The following is an 18,612-nucleotide window of genomic DNA, read 5'->3' on the forward strand; positions in this document are numbered from 1 at the left end:
GTTTGCTACTGATCCTTCCAGCCTGTGCGAGGGCAAGGGGTGGAGGGAGCTAGGGTTGGTCCCATCTTCCCATCTGCTTACCCCAATGAGTCATGCGGTTGTCAACATCTCCTGTGTGTGCCACGGCATGATAAATCAGGAAGCTCTGGGCACAGGCTCAAGGCTGAATGGAGCCATGCAATGCCTGCAAACTGCTTGGCACTGCCACACTCACTAACATTTGTTAAGGATTTGACCTCCCATACATCAACCTGCAGAGCCTGAGCTCTCGCCACTGTCTGCATTGTTGAATGCAAGATGGCATCCTTGCCGTCACTTGTAAAACAGGGCTTTTTCAACCAAAATTTAATATTAAGAGTGAATATTAATAATAGTGATGTTACAGTTGCTACCCCCTCATCTTCCTGGAAAGAAATGCTGTCACATCAAGATGGTCCCACAGGGAGAGGTAGGTCTGGTTGTGTGACCCAGGAGGACCAGAAAAGACCCACATAAATGATTGAGGGACACAGAAGGAAGGACAGAGAAGATGCAAGCCTTCAGGACAAGGGTCAGTGAGCTTCTTCTGTAAAGAGCCAGATAGTAAATATTGTAGGCCGCACCAGCCACATTTGTTCCCTGTTGCATATTCTTCTATTTTTTTGCACCCCTTTAGAAATGTGATAGGACCATTCTTCACTCCTAGGCTATACAAAAACAGGCTGCAGGCTGCAGGCTGCAGTTTTCTGACCTCCGACCCAGAAGGCAGATATGAGACACAGCATGAACCCAGTCGTTATGCACCTCACTGGGTGGGGAGTTCACACCTGGGAACCAAAAATCCTACAGGCAGCTTGACAGGGAGTTTGTGTGCTTTTTCCAGGAATAAGGAGCAATATAAGGGATGCCATCTGGAAGGCAAAATATTGTAATTTTATGACCTGCTGATAGTGGTCCTTCCTAACTGGGGAAATGAATGTCCTTTTGCAAAATAACGAGGAGAATAGATTCTAGTTTTTTAAAAAAATTATTCTTATTTGATAGGATGAAAGGGCAGTAACCACATACCTTCCCCGAGTCAAAAAGCAGAATGCCAGTCCACCTGTCCTCTCTGCACCATCTTGGTCTTTCTCACTCTGGTCCAGACTACTGCTCACCCTTCTCTCTGAAACCAACTCACGTTGTTGCACTGCTACCCCCTGAACCTGTCTCATCCTTCCCCAGCCTCCTGTGTCCCAGAAACCAGGGTCCTTACCATGACTGTAATGTCCCCCCTCCTTCACTCTGGGCCATAGTCCTGGTTCCTGGGATCCCAACCCTCTGACAATGAAAACTTCTAGTCCTTCTCATGATCCTTAACTGAGAATGCCTGGTGATTCTCCCATACTCCTCAAGTCCATTGCCACTCCAAATCCTGCTAAAATCCTGAGTGGTTTCATCATCTTAGGGAGAGTAGAAGCCCATTTGAAACTCTGGTCTCAGTTTCTTGTCTGCTTCAATACCAGAGACCTTCATTTCCACCCCATTACAACCAATTGCCTCCATGATCACACCCCAAACCCTGCCATGGCAATGAATTCCATCACCATTTAAATTGTAGTTTTCCTAAGCAGCACTTGCTGATATGGACCACAGTTTTCTTTCTTTCCAGCACATTCACACTTTAGCCCACTCACACCAGCTCTTTAATTTCACTGTGATTTCTATTCTTCCACTCACTCCATGGTATCCATCCTCACTGGTTCATCATCCAACCAAGACCTCCCATTGGTCCATTATCTCAGCTTTCCTTTGAGCAATGTCCTTAATTCTCTTCCTCCCAATGGGACTAACCCAATGGGCTGTCTTTCCCTGCAGCTTGTCTCAGTCTGCTGAGCATGGCTGAGGAAATTTCCCATGGCCACAGCTGAACACACAGGTGCCTTTATAACTTGTGGACCTTCAGCTTCAACTGATCCCTGGCACAGTTTGATCAATTGGTCCCCTCTCTTCCATTCCTTGCAGCCACTGTTTTCAGTGCTTGCCATTCTCAGGCCTAGACCTCATCCATCCCTTTCTGCTCTCAGCCAGTGCCTGACTTCTGGCCTCCCAGAGCAAAGAGGGGCCATCTGTCAATATCTCCTTCAGCTTCCTTCCCCTTCACCCCCTCTATAAGCCACTGCATCTTTCCCTCTTGATTTCTCCTAATACAGAAGAAGGGTGTCCGTTGGAGGTCAATGCTTCCATCTGTGCTCTAGAGCTCATTATTCCTCATGCCTTCAGAGGCCTCCATCTACCAATTACCCCCAATCCAGCCCCACTCCCATTCTTCCTATAACTTTAGTGTGTCCCTCGACACCGACACTTTACTTTTTGCGTAAAAACATGTTGAAATATCCCCCTCGTAAGAACAACACTTTAACCCAAAGCTCCTCATCTCATGGTCTGGGTTTCAGGTGACCCACTTCCCTAAAAAATATAGGGAAAATTTGATATATACGGTGGAGCATACTATTTTTAATTCATTGTCACAAGTAGTCTGTAACCGAAACATGATTACCAGCTAATGTTCCACAATTTTTTTTTTTTTTTTTTTTTTTTTTTTTTAGCTGTCAATCTTCTTCTCTGACTTTTCATAGCCAAGATGCTTTGGAAAAGTTTGTAGTTTCTACTTCCTCAAATCACTACTGTTGAGTTTCTTTCCTCTTTACTCCACTGAATTTTCTTTCTTTCTTTTTTTTTTTTTTTTTTTTGAGACGGAGTCTTGCTCTGTCGCCTAGGCTGGAGTGAGTGCAGTGGCACAATCTCGGCTCACTGCCAGCTCCACCTCCCAGGTTCACGACAGTCTTCTGCCTCAACCTCCTGAGTAGCTAGGACCACAGGTGCCTGCCACCATGTCCGGCTAATTTTTTAAAACATTTTTAGTAGAGACAGGATTTCACTGTGTTAGCCAGGATGGTCTCGATCTCCTGACCTTGTGATCCGCCCGCCTCGGCCTCCTAAAGTGCTAGGATTACAGGCGTGAGCCACCACGCCCAGCTAATCCACTGAATTTTCAAAGGACTCTTCATGACTAACCCAATGGACATTTCCAGTCTCCATTTTCCTTGAAGTGATGAATCACATCTCCCTGGCCTGGGTTCCATGATAGCAAATGCCACCAGTATGCCTCCCCTGTCTCCAGCTGCTCTTCCTAGAGTCTCCTCCTCTCCTCAGGGGACTGCCCTTGACCCTTACTCTTTGCATCTGACATTCTCCATGGGTGTCCTCATATCCCTACAACTTCAAATACCACTGACATGCTAATGATCGCCAAACATAACCAGGCTAGACCCTCTGCCCAGGCTCCACGCTTATATATTCAGTGCTTACTGGACACCTCCAAGCAGATGTCCTCTAAGCTCAGCATGTTGAAAACTGAACACATAATCTCATTGCCACCCACAACCACATTCTTCCACTGGTTCCCCTCTTACATTCTTTATCTTGGAACTGGCACCACCAGCCATGGGGCTGCCCAACTCAAAACCCTAAGTCTTGTCCTTGATTGGTGCTCAAGTGGACTAAATGTTCATCTAGAAAGGACACTATATAAGGAAAGTCTGAATAAATATCATTTTAAGTATAAATTTCAGATTATAAGTGAATATTCTCCCTGTGGCAAACACACTCCATCTAGGTTTGTAGCAAACAAACAAACAAAAAACACAGTGCCTGAGTTTCCTTGAAATCTATCTCCTGCCCTCTTGCCTACCTCTCCAATTTTATCTCTCATTAGTCTGCTTCCTACCACCCCACTCTCACACCTGGTAGTCTGTCAACACACTCTGTGTTACATGACTTTGTACACTATTAGTGTGAGCAGCACTATTGACTTACAAAGTTAAGTCAGTTTACTTATAGGATAAATTCATATCATCCTTCAAAACCCAGCTCAGATAATCCACTCTGAAATCCCCTTCTACAGCTGCCTCCTCCACCACCATCGCCTCTAAATGCCTACTTCTTCTCCTCTAAATGCCTAGAGATGTTTACTGTTCCACTAATGAACTGCATTGCAATTTGCTCATTTTTAAACCTCCCTGTTATATAATGAGCTCCTTGAGACCAAAGACTGTGCTTCAGTTTCACTGATTCTCCAAGACCTATAATAGCAAGCAAAAAAATATTAACAATAGAAAGAGTAATGTAGTTGTAGTTTGCATTTACTAAGTGTTCACTGTGTGCTAAACAGGAACAATAGTACTATTTTTTTCATAAACCGCCCTAATCCATAAATATGTATTGAATGAATTAAGTTAATTAATAAAGGAGTAATAGAGTACTAATTTATATCTCTATAAAGATTAAGACTATTATTATTCACATACTACAAAACCTCTGTAAATAATTATTGAGTCAATTAGTTAATAGATTAGTCACATAGGAAGCAAATAATGGGAAGCCGATTTAATAAAATCTCACCTCTATGTGGTGTGTTCTAGTTTATAAAACACTTTTATTTACACTGCAAGAACTAATAACTACATCATCCCATGCCTTAATTACTATCATGCAGAGGGCTGAACTGAGGCTCAGAGGTGCTACATAATATGGCCAAGATCACAACTCGTGACCGGTGAGCCAAACTGCCAGGGATTTCATCCAAACTACTCCCTCTCAATCCCCACTGCCCCACAGCTGCCACCTCCTCCGTATGACTCCGCTGCAGCCTCATAAAGTGGTTCCCTGTGGCTTCTCATTGCAGGCAGAAGTTTCCAAAGACGTCTGTAATGGCCCAGCATCTGCTCAGTTTATGAGCTTGTGTGTTGGTGAGTAACCATCTTTCATGTTGCTAACTTCAAAGACGCTTCTAGGGAAATTTCTAACTAAGAAAAAGTCATACACACGAAACCAGACTTGGATCTATATTCCTTCTATGTCCTCATGACAAAGTACTAAGTTCATCCCCAGCAAAATTCCTAGCGAAATTTCAAAGGCTCAGAGTGAATCTGATTTCTCTCTAAGAAGTTTGACTCCCAAAAAGTGGACATCCCCACCAACTTCCCCAAACACAAAGCTACATGGAGAGAGTACAAGAATTGGGTCTCCTAAGAGCATCTGAACTCCTCTTTCATGGGGTCTCATTCATGATGCTGGGTGCCTGGGCAAAACTTTAGAAATTCTGAGGCACAAATGCATGTGAACAAACAATCTGAGCTAAGCAAAGTGGTTCCAGCACCATGGAGGCCTCCCTTGGGGTGCGGAACAAGGGCATGGGTGAACTGTGGGAATTTGCTGAAGCTCACACAGCTTCCTTGAACACAGACTCCCAAGGCAACACACTTGCCCCGCGTTAGAGACCTGTGTCTGATCTCTGCAGGAGCAGGAGCAGCTGCTGCTCGTTCCATTTATCAAGCACTTGCTATATGTGGTGGGCAGTAGGCTAAGCATGTTACACACAGGACTTTACCCAAATTTCAACTTGTAGGTAATAGGCAACATGGTGAATTCTACCTTAAGGAAACCGGGGCTCAGAGCAGTGCAGTGACTTTCCCTATGTTATTCATAGAGTAGGAATAGAATTAGAACGGAGATTGAGATCTGCCCACCACCAGGCTCTGTGCTTCCCAGCTTCTGCTTTTGCCCGGGTCCTTCTGCTTGCCTGTGGGTGAGCGATCACAAAAGCAGAAGGGAAAAAAAACCACATGCTACAGCATAACTGAGCCAATGCTAAGAATTACAAACTTTAAAGGGAAATTTAAAAGACATTTAAGCCAACCCCTCGCACAACAAGAGAACCTTCAACATATTGGAATACTCCAGTGACAGGGAGCTCATTACCTCAATCTTACTCCATCACAGCAAGATAAACAATGCTTTCCACTATCTGACCCAGCCCCTTCTCTCCTCTTTCCCCATCTCACCTTCCCATGACACCAGGCACTCCATTCATACTGAAGCCCTCACTCCATCCTCTTAAGCTGGGTTCCTCTCACCTCCTGGACTTCATACACTGGGGAGAAGATGTGGATGCTTCTGTAATAAGTCAAACCGAGTTCCTTCAGGAGGTCAGGGAATTCAGCACACTCAACAGTAAGGGAGAATAAATGAATGCATGACTGAAGGATCATTTTTAAAAACTTTGTGTAGCACTAGCCATTTGTAATATACTATCACTATTTTTAATCAGTGATTAAAATTATTATAAGTCATTAAACTAAGGAAATTTTCTAGTGGGTTGAACTCAGGGATGGTCTAATTCACCGTTAGCTATGTAGAAGGGTCTGAGGGGTCTCAGGACAGGCAACCTGCCTAAAATATTTCCCCCATGTGTTTGGCAAAAGTTCTGAATCTCTGCTCTCAGAATAGAACTGGTTTACCCACTTGTTAAACTGTGAACAACCCTGAGAAAAAGATATTAAAATATTGATATTTTCACCTTAGCGTCAATAACTTTGTTAATTCCATTTGGTTCAAGAGGCTCCAGGATGGCACCAGAAAATAAAATAATAAGTAAACAAGGTCCTTCTATTCTTAACAGTTGCCTGTTCAAGACAACTGTTCAGGGGTGAGAAGGAAAGAAAAACCACTTTTTCATCACAGTGTCTTGCCTTGGGATTGTCATTCTAGATGAGAAGCATGGCTTAAGAGCATGTAGTCAGGAGTTCCCCAGAGTGGGCACAGAGGAGTTATAGAGCGAGAGGAAGACAGGGCGGTACCAAACGCCAGCTCCCTCTACCTCACAGTTTTGATTGAGGCCATTTTTGTTTACATGGTTTCTGACTGATTCTAGGCTGAAGGATATCTTCCAGAGCTAAGAAGGATATCTTCCATAGCTAAGAAGGATATTTTGAAGAAAATATTTAAAGCTAAAGGCTAAATAACCAAACCCAAATGGTAGATTTTCTGTTGGCATATTTTGTTCCTGGCTCTATATCCTTTAAATATAATTAAGCAAATTTTTGATGGACCAGGTACAGAACTGGCACTGTATAGGAGAAAGTTACTGTAAGAAATCCGTACATTTTCTCCATCTTCGAAGACTCTAAGATCTAGCAAGGGTTTAAGACATAATCATTCAGCAAACATTTGTCAAGTGCCTCCCAGACTCACTATGTACAGCTGCACAGATTGTGCATAGCACAACTGCAGGGGTAACATTTACAAAGATTACCTGTGAAAGGACCCCATGAGAACTGGTAGTACATGGCCTAACCCAGCCATGCCACCACTGCCAACCTTTACTGAGCATTGAGTACAGCAATTTTATGTATAATATCTCTTTCAAGCTTAAAAACAACCTCTTTGAATTAGGTACAATCGTCTCCATTTTACAGGTGAGACAACTGAAATGCAGAAAGATTCTTTAAACTAGCCAAGGTCACATACTTAAGGAGTGCCAAAGGTAGGGTTCAAAACCTGGCTGCCCAAACTCATTTCCCATGTGGCTTTCAGTACTCCACGACCACCCTCACCATTCATTCATTTGTTCATTCTGCTATTCATTCATTTCTTCAACACACATTAATTGATCACGTCTACCTTTAAATACTGACCTAGGTCAAAGTGGAGACTTATATCTATTATTTAAAACCAAACAACTATAAATAAAATAATATTGAGCATCTACTCTATACTGGACATTTTGCTAAGTGTGAAGAACTCAACCATGAATTACAAAATATCTGCCCTCTGGGAGCCCAAAATCTAACAAGCAAGCAAGAAAAATCCTTTCATTCATTCGGTAAATATTTACTGAACACTGACTCCCACAGGTGCTGAGAACGTCACAGTAAATGAGACAGATAAAGTCCCTGTCCTCCTGCAGCTCCCATTCCAGAGAGGGCAAGCAATACTCAACAAGCACACAAATGACAACAGTTCACAGCGATAGTTCCCAGAGGCAGTACAGCAGGGTGAAGGGGTGGACAGCGCAGAAGGGAGCTACTCTGGATGGGGTGGTCAGCAATCCCTTGGAGGAAGTGACCTGGGGCTCAGAGCAGAGGAGGAACAAACCCTATAGAGGTGTGATCTTTTCCCAGAACAGGGCTGACAGTGGTCTCTCTGCCAGCAGCACCCACAGCCACTGGGGTAGAGCCGTGCCGTCCTAAAGGGAGTGTGAGAGACCCCACAGCACCCTCCACAGTCTATACACTTTAGTCCAATGTGGGACATGTCTGAGGGTGGAATGCGTGCTATGAAACACTGTGCAGGCTCTCCCGCACCAACCCAGGAGCACTGTCTTCTTCCTAGTAGGTGAGTACAAAAGTAATTGCAATTTTCCCATTACTTTCAATGGCAAAGACCGCAATAACTTTTGCACCAACCTAATACGATCGTTTTCTATCAAACTGATGGAGCACATTAAGGCCACACAGAATTGATTCTTCATCATCCTTTTTGGTCCTCAGGCCAGAAGGCCCAGGTGAGCAGGCACTGACTCCAAATTGTTTAATGCTTGTATAAAACCTAATTTTCCTATCCAAATATGCACAGAGTTTACGCATACACACACAAACACTCTCAAAGAGGGAGCCTATGATGCATCTTCTGACACATTCATGTTGCTCATTTATAGCCGTAGCCCCAGTGCTTAGTGCCTGGTACAAAGTAGGTACCCACCAACTGCTTGCTGAATGAATAAGTAACTGAACAAAGGGGAAAGGCAGCCAAGGCAGGGGAAACTATAACTGAGTCTTAAACCCAGCACTTCTCTGTTGGCTACTGGCTCCCTCCTGCACCCATGGAGAGAAGTGAAGCCTTCCAGAAAGGAAGGGAGCTGAGAACCAGTTTCCTCACCTTTCTCAGTTTCTTAAGACCTACCAACATTGCAGTGCCAGCTTGCCAGCTGTTTCTTTCTCCTTCTCAATCTCTCGGTCTCAGAGAGACAGAGAAGAGGTCCAGGGGGCTGCCAGATGTGAGGCTGTGCCCACACCACACTTACCCTTGCACATCATAGCAATTACAGTCACCCAGGCAGCACAGTCCCTGGCAGATGTGCATCCCAGCTTGGGAGAGGAGTTACCCGCATGCTGAGTGTTGCAGCTGCTGACTACATGATTCGTTTGGCACTCTCAACCGAAGTGAGGAAACAGGGTGAGCTAACCGGTCATGTCTTGCTGGCCCCTGGGATATAAAACCTATCCCTGGACAACTTTTCTGATGAAATAGTGACAGGGTATGCACTGTGAGCTGCCTCAAAATGGCTTGTGTGTGCATGTGCGTGTGTGCACGCATGCATAAGCTCTGTGCATATTTCGACAGGACATTTAAGCTTTATACAACATTAAACAAGTTTGGAACCAGTGACCACTCACCCGGGCCTTCTGGCCCAAGGACCAAAGGGATGAAGAATCAGTCTTGTGTGTCTTTAATACGCCATCAGCTCAGCGCCTACAGTAGTAAGAAAACAGTGTGCCTGGGTTGGTGCAGTGTTTAAGGCACCCATTCCACCCTCAGACATGTCCCAGGCTGGATTATTAGAGTGCAAAGCCACCGTGGAGGGTGCTGCGGGGTCCCTGACTCCCTCTAGGACTGCAGGGCTCTACATTAGCAGTGGTGGGTGCTGCTGAGGCAGACCACCATCAGCCCCCTTCCAGGACTCTCTCGGCTGGAGGTCATGCCCCACTCAGAGCAGCTCGTGGTAATGAGTGACCAGTGTGAGGCCATAACAATTTTAAACGTCATCCCAGCTTCAGCATCCCTAAAGGGCCAGCTGAGGCCTCTACTGAGACAACACTAAGATTCATCTTCTCCCTCAGCCCAGTCCTGGGCCTTCCCTTGCCTCCTAACACCCCTGTTGGTAGAATTAATTTTTTGCTTAAAAAAAAAAATTGGCCTTCCTACTAAACTTCATCTCAGAGTCTGATTCGTCGGGAACTGGAGCAGCGACAGCCACTGTCTTCAGTGGGGAGACTCTGGGTTTAGATCTGGGTTGAGTATAAATTTCAGCTCTACAAAGTACTGGTTATGTGAGTTTGGGCCTGTTTGAGCCTTAGCCTCCAAATCTAGAAAATGGACACAGTTGTGCACACCTTGTAGGGCAGTTGTGAAGACTAAAATATAGAAAGCATTTAGCATGGTGACTGGCTCATGGTGATTTAGTCATTCCATGAATAGGAATTTTTAAAATATATGATTGTGTGTGGTCATTAGAGGTTGGGAAGTTCAGAGGAGTGGGAGGAGACAGGGAGGTTAGTTAAGGGTATGCAGTTTCAGGGGGATGGGAAGAATGATTCCTACAGTTGTGTAGCACTGTAGTGGAAGGATGGCTAACAATTAGTGTATATTTTGAAAACTCTAGAAGAGAGGGTTTGGAATGTTCCCAACACAAAGAAATGATAAATATTTGAGGCGACGGATATGCTGATTGCCCTGGTCTGATCATTATGCATTGTATACGTGTATTAAGATATCCCTCTGTATCTCATAAATATGTAAAATTATTATATGTCAACTAAAAATAAGAGCAAAAGATGATAGAGCTATTAGCAAACTCTTTCCCTTAATAACAGTTATCCATAAAAAGTGTGTGTGCGACTGTATATATGTCTGTGTGGATATATACATATATATAATTGTATAGCTCAGCTTTAACTGGTTGTCATGTGGGGAAGTTACACTCTCTCTGCCTCAGTTTCCTCCTCTGTAAAGCGGTTTGGACTTGAGAATTATTGCTGATGTTTCTTGAACACCTGCTCTACAGCAAATTCCATGCTGAGCATTATACTTTATTTGCTCTTCAACAAATCCTGCTGGACTGATATTGCTTATATTTCACCATTATTTTCATCTTACAGGGGCAAGCAGGGGCATCAAGAGGCTGTGAAATCTGGCCAGATGGACCTCAAAGCCGAAGTGATGTCGTACTGCTTCCTCACTTAGATGGTGTACATGCTTCCCACCGGTGCTGACATTTTTTAGGATCACAGGACTCTGCTTCCAGCTTAATGAAAAACATTTGCAGAAAAGATCAAGTGAATTCCATCAACCCACGGGTACAGGCAAAGGCACAGGACAGAGGCCAAGCAGACAAAGTTGATTCCCTTTCATTGCGTGGTTCAAAAGCTGTTGGGGCAGCCACTGCTGTTTCCATCTGTCCTGAACTCAGGCTTTGTCTCTCTCACTGAGCTCCAGGATGAGGTCAGGAGAGAGGTGCTGGAAAGCTGAGCAGGACAAACTGTAACGAGACATCTCTCCTCGCTCCACCTCGCACCTCTCAGCTGCAACCTTCTTCACAGTCCGCTCTGCCAGCAGCAACCTGCTCTGCACCCATTGCTCAAAAGGGCTCAAAGTCAAGGGCAAGAGCATTTTCCAAATGGTATGTTGAAGTATTCATGTAAAACACACATAGAATGGAGAGGACAAAATCCTAAATAAATATTCTGTGTTTTCCCTGGCTTTCAATCCAAATAGTAAATTTAATTCAGTAGCACCTTGATATGGTTAGGCTCTGTGTCCTACCCAAATCTCACCTTGTAGCTCCCGTAATTCCCACACGTTGTGGGAGGGACCCGGTGGGAGATGACTGAATCATGGGGGCAGGTCTTGCCTGTGCTGTTGTCATGATAGTGAAAAGTCTCAGGACATCTGATGACTTTTAAAAACAGGAGTTAACCTGAACAAGCTCTCTCTGCCTGCTGCCATCCACGTAAGATGTGACTTGCTCCTCCTTGTCATCTGCCAAGATTGTGAGGCCTCCCCAGCCACATGGAGCTGTGAATCCAATTAAACCTCTTTCTTCTGTAAACTGCCCAGTCTCGGGTATGTCTTGATCAGCAGCACGAAAATGAACTAATACATACCCCTAAGAGAAAAGTTGCTGAAATAGGGAATGCAAGCTGAATGCCAGTTGTCCTGGGAATATACCCTTAGGAGATCCCACATTTGGGAAGCAGGGGAGGGGTGCGATGATCACACAGGTAGGCTCCGACACTCGAGAAGATAACTCAAGCTAACCTGCAGCAGCCTTGCTGGCTTGGTTGGTGTGAGCCTTTTGAGATGCAATGTACATTTGTTTTATGAACAAAATGGTATCTTTACTATTTCACTTGTTTTGTAAAACAATTTTTCTCCAAAGAGTACAACTGCACACAATACACAGATGATACAATTGTCCACACTTTCTCAAAATCTAGCTTGTCATCCACCAAAGCACTCTCATGATAGTGCAAAGTGAAAGCCTTTACATAGTTTTAAAGATCATTGTTCCACTGCTTCAAGCCCTATAAGGATCTGCAGTATCCAATGTACTTTACACTTTGGACCCTGTCCTCTTCTGCACCTGCTGGTCCTGCAACACTGAGCTACTTGCATGGCCCTGCCTGAGCCTTACTGATGCATGTCCCCATGCTTCCACACATGCAGTGCCCTCTGCCTCAGACACTGTGTCTTCTCCTCTTGGCCATATAACAGATGCATACTCATCCTCCATGTCACAGTTTGGTCATAATATATTTGTGGCGCTTTTCCTGCCTGTCTATGGTGAATCTGGGGGAACCTTTTCAGTATCCCGCTGCAGCCCAGGAACAATTCCACTGTGCAGGTGGACTCTTGAGTCTAGACTTGTCTGGAGATCTAATTGCTTAGCTTCATTTAGTGTGTGTGTCTGTGTGTGTGTGTGTGTGTGTGTGTATGTATAAGCTACCCATTCAAAGTCTACTTCAAAGAAAGAATTCTGCTCCCCTGATTGGTCAGTGGGGATGGTGTGCAGATGGAGGAGACTTCTGAAATCTCATGGACCTGTCTTGAGTACATACTATGTGATAAGGGCTGCTCTATACACTGCATTTCTGTTGCTCTAGGGAAGGTTTCTAACACACTAGCTGGTTTGAAGGCACCAGGAGTTTAGCAGGCAGGTGAGTTTTAGAAAGCCTTTCCAGAGAGAAGGGTTTGCATGTGCAAAGAATTCTTTCTTTGAAGTAGACTTTGAATGGTCAGCTTATACACAGAAACACACATGCGTGCGCGCTCATAAAAGAAATGAAGTCAAGAGATTAGGTCTCCAGACAAGTCTAGACTCAAAAGCTCATCTTTGCTAATCTATTTCAGAAATTCAACCAAGTAATCTTATCTGACTCTGAAAGGGTCCATACAGATGTGGGTTCAAATCCCAGCTCAGTCATTTAATTTCAGTTTCCTTACTTGAAAAACAGATCACGCTACAAACCTAAATTTCTCGTGAATATTACATGACTTATAAATATTTGATATTTAAGAAATATTTCCTTTTCTCCCTGAATAGAAAGTACATAAAGATGAGTATTTTACATACACACAGTGCATACGTGCCTGTACACGTACACATACACATATAGACACACCCTCACAATTCATGTCAGAACGACACAATGACATTTCTATACCCTGAAGGCAGAATTATCCCCTCCCTCTGATTCACATCAAAGGAACATGCCAAAATTCTTAGTTCCAATTTGGGAACTTTAACACACAGATAGGATGTTGGCTCTGACATTTCCATGCTTTTAAGTCGTACTTGTTAACGCTTACAAGCACTGTGACATCTCATTCCACCTTGGAAACATCTACTCAGACCCATAGGCTGTGTGTATTGTGAAAGGACATGCTCAGAGCTCCATCCTTTTTTCTTCTTTTGTAGGTAATTCACATGTCAGTAACATAAATGTTTAGCAAAAACAGAGTGGAAGCATTGTAAAATCACCCAGAGAAGTTATGCTTTGGTTTATGCATCTTTAACAATAGTATTTGACATCAAAGCACTATTTATCTATAAATTTAATAAATAATTTTTTAGTGATGAAACTTAAGGATCACAAGTATATCAAAAGAAAAAAAAACACTTTAAATTAAGGCTGGTAAGTATGCAACTAGCAACAACTGTTTGAGACTAATTTGGCAATAAAAATCTAGGGTCTTAAAATGTAAATTTCTCAAGCCCAATAATTCCACTTTGGTGAATCTTACCCCAGGAAATAACCTGGACTTCTGGAGGAAATTTTAGGTACCAAGTAGCTCATTTTGCTATTTTTATAATGATGAAGAATAATAAACAATTAAATGACCAAAAATGAAATAGACTAGTGAACTGGTGGAATAACAGGACAGCTATCTCTGTGAACAATATCCTTGCTTGTTTGTTGTTCATCACTAGAAGGTGAGCATCATGAGAGTAGGAACATAGAAGACTCAGTGAATGAGTGAGTATATATACACATGCCTGCATGAATGCATGATTTAGAGAGATATGTAACAATTTGGAGATACATATATAATGAAATATTAGGTAAAAACAACCAAAAATGCAACATTATAAATAGAGATTACAATGATATCAGACCACAGAGCCTAAAAAGATTGAAAAAAAACACATGAATTAACTGACACAGGTAACTTCTAAATAACTGTGATTTTCATTCTATATTTCTGCATTGTTTGAACTTTCTACAGCTAACAAATATTATAATAGGACTTATCTCTTGAGGTTCATATGAAGTTTAAATGCTTAGCACAGTGCTGAAGACAAAATGAATTTTCATTAAACGTTCAACAGTTTTGAAAAAATACTATAGTATTGTTTTGAATTAAATACTGCCCTTTATCCTCTCTCCCTCCACAATTCCCTACAAAATGAAGTAAAGGAAAATAAGCATCTAAACCCACAAAGATAACAAAAAAAGAACAAGGAAAAAAGGAAACGCAAGGAGCAGACAGCAGATGAGGGACTTCAAACACCGTTAAGTGAAGAATGGGAGACGGAGACTTGTTAACTGACTCGGCAGAGAGGCACCAGCAGTGCCCCAGTGCCTACAGAAGGAAGCACGTACAAGACCCGCAGCTCTCCAGGGCTTTGGTGAGCAGGAAGCAGGTGCTGCAGAGGACAGGGGTACAACAGGGATTGTGTGTGACAGGAGGATACCTGAAAATCTTGACAATTGTAACATGGCTCTGTGGTGGACCATATTTACATGGCCATAATAATGATTTACTCTTGTTTCAACCCCAAATCTCGATATTAATATATTTTGTGGATTGTAAAAGAGGTGATAAAAGAGACAGAGAGCTAAGTCTCTATCAAGGCAAGAAGTGAATAGTCACTTCTGAAGTTGACAAATCAAGGAACAGTGGGATTCCATGGGTAACTGGTTCCAGGACCCCTCCCACCCATGGCTACCAAAATTCACAGGTGCTCAAGTCTCTTAAACAGAAAGGTGTAGCATTTGCGTATAACTCACACACATCCTCTGTATACTTTAATCATCTCTAGATTACTTAAACTATCTAATACAATGCCTACACACAGCTTTGTCTGCAGGGATTCAATGTAGTACTTGACGCACAGCAAATTCAAGTTTTGCATTATAGAATTTTTTGGAATTTTATTTTCTGATTATTTTTTATCTATGTGTCATTGAATACATGGCTATGGAACTCACATACAGAGGGCCAACTGTAACTTAGAAACACAGAGGCCAGGATGAGGAAAAAAAGTAAAAAAAGTAGTTAAAGGAGTTGAAAGTTGGGGCTACTAGGAGTGGGAGTGGCAGATGAGTAGAGATGACAGAGGGAATTCATTTGTTTTTTTGTTTTTTTGTTTTGAGACGGAGGCTCTGTTGCCGGGCTGGAGTACAGTGTGATCGTGGCTCACTGCAACCTCTGCCTCCTGGGTTCAAGCGATTCTCCTGCCTCAGCCTCCCAAGTAGCTGGGACTACAGGCGCATGCTACCATGCCTGGCTCATTTTTGTATTTTTAGTAGAGACGGGATTTCACCATATTAGTCAGGCTGGTCTCAAACTCCTGACCTCGTGATCCACCCACCTCAGCCTCCCAAAGTGCTGAGATTACAGGTGTGAGCCACTGCGCCCGGCCTGTTCTGCTTTTTAAACCATAAATCTTTGGGGACTTTTTGATTATTTCAACTGTGTTTGTACATTAACTTGATAAAATTCAAAATCAATTTTGACCAAAATCTGGCTAGGACATGTATTATCTGTTTGGTCTTGGGCAACTTAATCAGTCTCTAAGCCCCAGTCCACCTTCTGTGACATGGCAATAACACCACCAGCCTCGCAGCATTTCAGGAAGCTAACATCTGTCATGAATGCAAAGTGCTTAGCATACGCAGTTTCTACAGAAGGCTCAAAACTTTATATATAATGTGTTCTCCAAAGTTAGCTGTTTTAACTGACTGAGGGAAACTAATAACATATATGAGTAAAAGATATTTTTATACTTTTAGCAACAGCCCTGGTTTTAAATAATTTCCTCCTACATGAGCTATATTCTGTCTCTCCAGCCAGGGCCATCATGGCCATAATGACAGATGTCTAGGGTCCCTCAGACATCATGTCACAGGACAGGAATTAACGTCGCTTGGACTCTTGGCTGAGCAGTGTCTGGAGCCCAGGCTGAGCCTCTCATTTCCTGACAAAGGGAAGCAGAAAAGGGGATGGTGCAGTAAGGCCCGTGCTGTAGTTACCCTTCCACCTCACCCCCATCTAGAACATCCAGATGTCCCCACTGCACTCCACCTCTCTGCACTTCCTGCTGCTTCATGCTAAATACAGCGTGTTGTGAGGAGGGTCAGTGGGATGGGCAGGAGCAAGGGCAGCCTGGGTCCAGGCTATGCTACCGGGCTCCCGGGCACCTGGGCTCCTGGACTCAGGGCCAGCGTTTCATTTTTAGATGTCACCGTGCTGCCCAGTGTGGCCGATAACTGTAAGCTCCAACTCTTTTGCTAATAAGGAGCTGACTTCTTTCCCTCTTTGGCCATAAATAACACCATTCTTGACATTGCCTCCGGATTGTGTGTGTCTAGTCATTACTCGATAGGGCAAAATAATCCTTAAAATGAAAACTGGGAGAACCCGACTTAAGTCTTACTCTGCTTCAATCAGCCACATTATTTTCACAAATCATTTCATTTCCATGAGTCAGTTTTCTTATCTGCAAAGCTGGCATGTTGCTGGCACTCACCCTCCTTATACATGTGTCTAATTCATAGGAGCTGGAAATAATAAGAGTGATGTGCAAGCTATCAACTACTGTACAAAAGCAAGAGGGAAGAGGAGAAAGAAGATGAATGAGGCAGTGCTCTCAACCGAGAGATCAAAAAAACAATGAACTTACCTTTCTCTGTGAGGGAAGGCAGAACAACCGAAGGGCAAAAACTGGGAGCACTATTTTGAGCAACTGAAAAGGAAAAAACAGACGTTTAGTTCTTTTCTACCCTCTTGGTATCATTGAGTTCAGAAGGCATTAATAGAAGTACAAGATGGTGATCATGAAATTGGACTTGGAAGACAGCCAGCCAGTCCCAACCTGTATCAGTCAGGGTGGGCTGGATGATGCTGAGCTAACAAATAATCCCAACGCATAAGTGGCTTAGAAAGTTCAGGATCCCTCTCCTTGCACTACCTGCCTACTGCAGAGAGGCTGGGGGCTTCACTCTACATTATCCTCTCTCAAGGACCAGGCTGAAAAGGGCACCTTCTTGCCCCAAGTTTCAATAATTGCCAAGCAGGGCAAAGCGAATGCAGCAGATTTATTTCAGTCTTGCTCTTAGAGCTTTTGCCTAGACGTGACACACATCACTTCTTTCCTCATGACATTGACCAAAGCTAGGAATGAGATCAAGAGTGAGGAAGTACAGTCCTACCCCATCCCAGAGAGCAGAGAGCAGAGACGTGTGGGAAACAACACAATGCCAGCCACTATCACTTACTGACTCTGTGAACTGGGTGAGGCTCTTATCCTTTCTGGGCCTGTTTTCACATCTGTACAATGAGGATAGTACTACCTACCTGGAGAATTATGACAAAATTACAGGAGATAACACAATTTATTACTTTTGGCACTGTGCCAGGCATAAGATACCAGCTCAGCAAATGCCAGCTGCTATTAGCAAGCAGCACATCGTGGTGGCAGCCTGGACTTTGAAGGCAGAGAGACTGGATATAGACCTCAACAGATCACTTGGAAGCAGCGTAGAGTGACAAGTCTTTTAACTTCCTCTATTTTCAGTTTCAGCATTGATAAAATGAAGATGATGTAAAAATTGAATGAAGAACCATTCATACCCAGTCTGTGACACATAAATGCAAATTATCTTCTTTCCCCTTTTCTTCCTTTACTGAACAAATCTAAATCTTCATCACTCTTTTATCTCCAATGGCCCAAACTAGAACCATACATGGGATCTCCTTGCTCACGGGGAGCTGCGGCAATGTAGCACGGCCAGGAGTCAAAAGTAAGGGCTCCCGGCTCAGCGGTCCCAGACAACATTGGTTTGCTGCTTTTCTGCTGTGTAACCTTGAGCAAATTACTCAAACTCTCTGTCCTCAGTTTCCTTGTCTATAAAATGGGCATAATAACAGTGCCTCTCTTAGGGTTGCGAGGCTTAGATGAGCTGATACTGGTGCAGCTTTGATCATTCAGCAAACGTTCAATATATCCTATGATTCACTCTTAATACTGCCCTTTAACAATAATACACTCTTGCCTTGCCTTTTGTTCCTGTGTGCCTCCATGAAAAGCCATGGGTCAGAGTCATGCTCTACTCTGGTCCCAAAGTCCTTGCATGGGTCCCCTCACATCCACCTCCTTCTCTGCCTTCTTCACTTTGGTCAGGTATGCCAAGTCCCAGCCTCTCTTGGTTCTAGAGCCTTCAGCCCTATTGTATCTTTTTCTGCTTG

At 43.5% G+C, this 18,612-nt stretch overlaps 1 protein-coding gene across 1 annotated transcript in view; it reads right to left on the reverse strand.

Moving 5' to 3' along the window:
- The window catches only part of TG (thyroglobulin), a 273,073-nt gene that overhangs the window by 137,106 nt on the left and 117,355 nt on the right, over positions 1-18,612 (reverse strand). Inside the window, exon 35 of the mRNA XM_050800313.1 lies at positions 17,048-17,110. Coding sequence (XP_050656270.1) covers positions 17,048-17,110 — 63 coding nt within the window. The remainder of the gene's footprint in view (positions 1-17,047; positions 17,111-18,612) is intronic.

The sequence above is a fragment of the Macaca thibetana genome, chromosome 8 (assembly GCF_024542745.1).
Source record: "Macaca thibetana thibetana isolate TM-01 chromosome 8, ASM2454274v1, whole genome shotgun sequence".
In the NCBI taxonomy this organism is placed as follows: domain Eukaryota; kingdom Metazoa; phylum Chordata; class Mammalia; order Primates; family Cercopithecidae; genus Macaca; species Macaca thibetana.